Source organism: Corvus brachyrhynchos, unplaced genomic scaffold, assembly GCF_000691975.1.
Source record: "Corvus brachyrhynchos isolate BGI_N302 unplaced genomic scaffold, ASM69197v1 scaffold331, whole genome shotgun sequence".
NCBI classification, from domain to species: Eukaryota; Metazoa; Chordata; class Aves; order Passeriformes; family Corvidae; genus Corvus; species Corvus brachyrhynchos.
In genome coordinates, this window is record NW_008237229.1 from 3,387,487 (window position 1) to 3,392,704 (window position 5,218).

General features: G+C 33.9%; 1 protein-coding gene across 1 annotated transcript in view; it reads left to right on the plus strand.

Annotated features, from left to right (window-relative positions):
- CDH7 (cadherin 7) overlaps nucleotides 1–3,020 on the plus strand; it is an 84,959-nt gene extending 81,939 nt beyond the window's left edge. The window contains exon 12 of the mRNA XM_008630083.2: nucleotides 411–3,020. Within this exon, the coding sequence (XP_008628305.1) occupies nucleotides 411–904 (494 nt within the window). The 3' untranslated portion in view covers nucleotides 905–3,020. The remainder of the gene's footprint in view (nucleotides 1–410) is intronic.
- Nucleotides 3,021–5,218: the final 2,198 nt, after the last annotated feature.

Genomic DNA, 5,218 nt, shown 5'->3' on the forward strand with positions numbered 1-5,218 from the left:
ATAGTTTTTAAATTCTATTCCGTTATTTTACGAATGTGCTTTTTTCACATGGGCATTTAAGAGTTCAGGAAAAGGTCTTTGTTTTTTTATTATTATTATAATTTCTTGGCTGTTAGATTGTCATAATTAGACTGAAACAGTATTGAAATTTATGTTTAGCAGACAGTGTGGGTTATAGAATTAGAGATGAAGATGCTAATCCTGAATGACTAGGGAAATAGATTCTTTAGGGTCTAAAAAGCTTACAGTTTAAAAGTTATTTCAGAACCTGCTAGGTTTCACATCAAACTGCATAAATTTCTTGCTATTTCCATATATATTTGCCATATAAATTAATGAGTACTTCCAATATTAGGAAGAATATGAGAAAACTTCAGCACAGCTAAAACTCTAGCTTTTCTTTGTTCCAGTTCTTGTCTTGCTGATTGTCACCATGAGGCGACGGAAAAAAGAGCCCCTCATTTTTGATGAAGAGAGAGATATCAGAGAAAACATTGTCAGGTACGATGATGAGGGTGGTGGAGAAGAAGACACAGAGGCTTTTGATATGGCTGCCTTGAGGAACCTCAACATCATGCGAGACACCAAGACCAGAAGGGATGTGACACCTGAGATTCAGTTCTTGAGCAGACCAACTTTTAAAAGTATCCCAGATAATGTCATTTTTAGGGAATTTATCTGGGAAAGACTAAAGGAAGCTGACGTGGACCCCTGCGCGCCACCCTATGACTCCCTGCAGACATACGCGTTTGAGGGGAACGGCTCGGTGGCAGAGTCGCTCAGTTCTTTAGATTCCATCAGCTCAAACTCTGACCAGAACTACGATTACCTCAGTGACTGGGGCCCTCGTTTTAAAAGGCTTGCAGATATGTATGGGACTGGACCAGACTGCTTATACTCCTAGCCTTGGAACCTTTCTCTGAAAATGCACTGAAGAATATTAAAACAGAAAACTCAACCTTACAGACTGAGGAAAGTTGTAAATATTTCTCCATTTTTAAAATTTTAGGTTGGTTTTTTTTTTGCCTTGGTGGAACATATCTTCATTAGACTTGTCCTAGGGACTGCACTGACCACACAAAATATGAGCATTTGGTGGCATTTTTGATAAAATGAAATGCTCAGCCACGTTCAAATAGATAGCAACCCTCAAATACCTGCAGAGGCAACTCACTTTCAAGAGTGTGCAGTCACTTCAGCGAGCTGGTGATACTCTGTAGATGCCTTCACAGTATTGCTATATTGAGAGTACAGAGTCTCTTGTTTAAGAAGAAATAAACTTTCAAGTATATAACTCAACACAATATTACAATACATGGTATTTACACATGCAAGGGTTTTTTTAGCAAATTTTCTTTACAGTGGGCATACAGCTTACTAGAACAAAAGCAGAAGGACTGATGAAAACAAACAGAAACCCAAGAAGTATTTTTTTTGTGTTTCTCCGTTTGTTCTCAGAGCTATTTAATTAGAAGCCTGTAATTTTCTGAGTAGTTTTTGAGAAATTATTGTTTGTACTGAGAAATTCCACAGTGTTTGTCATCAACTTATGAAGTAGCTTAAAATCCACATAAAATGAGAAATACGGAGGTGTAGTCTTACGCCTGGGAAGTTTTGTGATGCCCATGTAGGTATAGAAAAGGTGTTGCTATCTATTTGCTATTTTTTTATTCTCTCTTCTGATTTGTACAGGAGAATTTATCCTTTTTTATTATTGTTTGACATAAAGTATTATATTTATTTTGGAGCTCCAATCTCCACTAAATTCAGGTCCATTTTACTGCCTTATGGTTTTAGACTTGTCAGAACATGCTGATTTTTCTCCATTCTCAGATAAATGTAGGAAATGAAGCATGGAAGTGGAGAAATTACAGTAAACAATGCCACCCACCATTCATCCCACAGAAAGGAGAGCAGCTCCAAGGATGTGCAGTTGTTCTTCTGAGCCATTACAAAGTCTGAGACATTTAAAGAAAATATTTGTACATTGAATTTTTTGAAAGAAGACTGCAGAGGTAGCTAGGAGTGTCTTCAAGGCAAGATTTAGTTTTCAAGTTTAAACACGCTGTATTCTTCAAAGACTGTAAACACCTTGCTTTTCTTCTTCCCCTTCTCTTTTGCTGCTGATGAATCACAGCAAAAGATTTTTAAATTTCTTTCTTGTGTTAAGCAATGTAGTACTATTAACTTCAGAAGTCGTCTTTAGATCTTGCTGCACATAAGTATTTTTTCCCCAAGGTGTTAACTCACTACACATAATTTCTATGCTGGTTCAGGAGTGCCAAAACAGAAGGACAACTATTGTTGGTTAATATACTGTATGGTTTTGAAGTAGGATTTCTTAGAATAAGACAACTTTTTTATGATTCTGACAATATTTATACTTCATCTTTCATGATTTGTTACTAGATAATAAGGCATATATTCAAGTAAAATAGTGGGTTTAAGTATTATTTCAGACTTTTTTTTGTTTGTTTTAGATAAAATGTAGATGAGTTTCTAAATTAGAGTCTGTTCCTGCAAAATTTTTGCTTGTATTTAACTTGAGATGACTTGACCTACCTGCATTTACTGAGAGGTACACAGAATTGTTTGCAGAACTGTTTGTTAACAGAAGGTACTCCACAGAGGATGGTGCTCACACTTAAAGTACTTCTTTCTGAGAGAAGGATCCTTGTACTGAAATCCTAGTGTATGACTGATGTGAGGCTGGGGGATGGGAAATTATCATTAAGGCTTTGTAATTTTTGCAGCCCAGCATTATCAATTAACTATGTGAAAGTGGCCTTCAGCTCCATCAGAGAAGAAAAATAATTTTAATCATCTACAACATACTTAATTTGAGTCACATTTTAATAGACAATCATTATTTCATAATTGAGTAGATTTGCTTCTAGTTGTATTAAATATATATATATAGGCATATATATATATATGACAGATTTTGTAATGGAACTGAAAGATATCGTCCATGACTTTTAGTCATACATGTAAGATTTTCAATAAAAAATTAAAAAATACAAAAAAAAAAGAGCCATGTGTATACGGTTTAATGAGAGCAAGATATGCTGCAGAATTTAAGCAGGTATTAAATCAGCAAGGTTCTGAGAGAACAGTTTTTCATTAATCTCCTTGTTGTTTGTGGGAAGATAATTCATGCATCTGGATTAAGATGTCAAAAATGCTGATTTTAGCACATAACAGTTGCAGGAGATTTAAATGTGGTTTAGAGTAAACAGCCCAAATTACTCCTTTTCCACCTTCTGTATCTGTAAAAAAACCCAAAAAGCTCCACTATTCGGAAACTATGTTACGGTGGGGGCTTTTTTGGTGTGCTTTCTATGGTAAAAAATATCCTTTATTCTGCTACCATAGAAACTCTTGCATATGTATGTTTTCTGTTGCACAGTTCTAATTTAGTGACGTTTGCTGTTACACTCTACATGCTTGCCTCCTGCTTGCCTACTGCTTGCAGTAAGAAAGAAAGGTGGAAAGGTAGAACTCCCTTAGGTTCGATGGCAGACATTACTATAGCATAAGGGTCTGCATAATACACGTACTATATAATGCTCACCAAAAATTACCTCGACTGTAAGTTTTGCAGTTTGTAATCTAATTCAAATTCTTTCTCTCAGTCTTATTTATGTTGCATAGGTGGATGGCATAAAGTATATTCTACTGACTAAATGTAAGAAATATTTTCTCTGTCCTGGAAAGGTAATGAAATTATTTGCGCAAATTAATTAAAACAGCCCTTTAAAAAGACTTCCAATCATATTTATTTATTTAACTTTCTGAAAAGCTTCAGTATTTAACTAGAGGCCATAAATCCTAGATAAAAAAATGTATCAAACATTGCAATCACTCCCATCTTGCAGTGGAATAACATGTCTTTCCTTTCACTATATGCCAGTTTAATAGGTTTATTTTAAATTGAGATTTCCAAGAATCTTGAAAAATGCTCAGCTTCAAGAGTGCTACTAAAATACCCCTACATAAAATTAAGCTGTTTGAAGAACACTTAAGGTAAAGACTTTTTACTCTCTTTGGACCAGTATGAAATATACTGAATTCAACAGAGTCAAACAATGGAGATTCTGGCTTACATTTCTTATTCAAAAGAATAAACTTAGTGTACTTACTCTAGGTTATATTCCCACTAAGACATAGCACAGGCCTTACTAAGCCTTCTAGTTCTGATAGATGCTTAATATAATCACTGTAGGACTCATGAAATTTGATGCTACCAACTCAAACTTCTCCTACTCTCTAAGAATTAACAGAGAAAAAAACCTAACTTTGTTTTTACTCTTTCTTTTATTTGTTGTTTTGAAAGGGAATGTTCACAATGTTCCTTTTCAGTTAAAGTCTCTTCTCAATTATTTTTCCTGTTTACCCTTCAGGTGCTAGCAATAATTAATAAAAAATATTTCCTGTCCTTTTTTCTTTTTAGACATTCTGCATGAAAGCACGTTATCAAATATAAAATGGCAGCATCTTATTTTTATGGACAAATACTCTTGTATGATATAAAGAAAAGTCATAGTTTGTCATTCTGAAAAGGAAATAAATACACTATAAAGCATACAATTACATTGATTTTTAAGATCCTTAAAGAGTTGAAAGGTGAACACAATTAACTATATCAAATCTAGTATTAAATTCTTGATTGCAATCTGTCACGTAACTGATTTTAATTTTTTATGTATAGAATTTTTGTCTACTTTAGAATCTATGTAGAGTAATACTGCTTTGAGACATCATTGTATTCACCTCATTAGTGACAGAAGGGGTCATCTATATTTTTATTGGTCTCTGACTGTAAAAGTGAATTGCTAAAGATAGAAATGTCGCTTTATTTGTTTGACAGAAATGGGAAAGTCTACAAGACACCAAGAGCTCTACAAATTTCTGTCTTAACTATGGCATCCCTAAGTTTACCAGATCTACATTTAAGTTTGCCAGATACATCCTAAGATATATTTTCACCCTAGAATGATTTCTTCTACACCAAGAATTCTTTCTCAGTTCATTTTTAATGCAGCTAAAAATGTATTTAATTGTTCACTGATTTTTATAAATTTCTTCCTTAACTGTTGTTCTTTGAACTAGGGGAATCTCAGCATACAATATGATCTATTTTCTAGAAGGTAATGAAAAAAAAGATCTACATATAGTAGGCTATACTTTGTTACTATAATTTTTATTTTCTCACAAA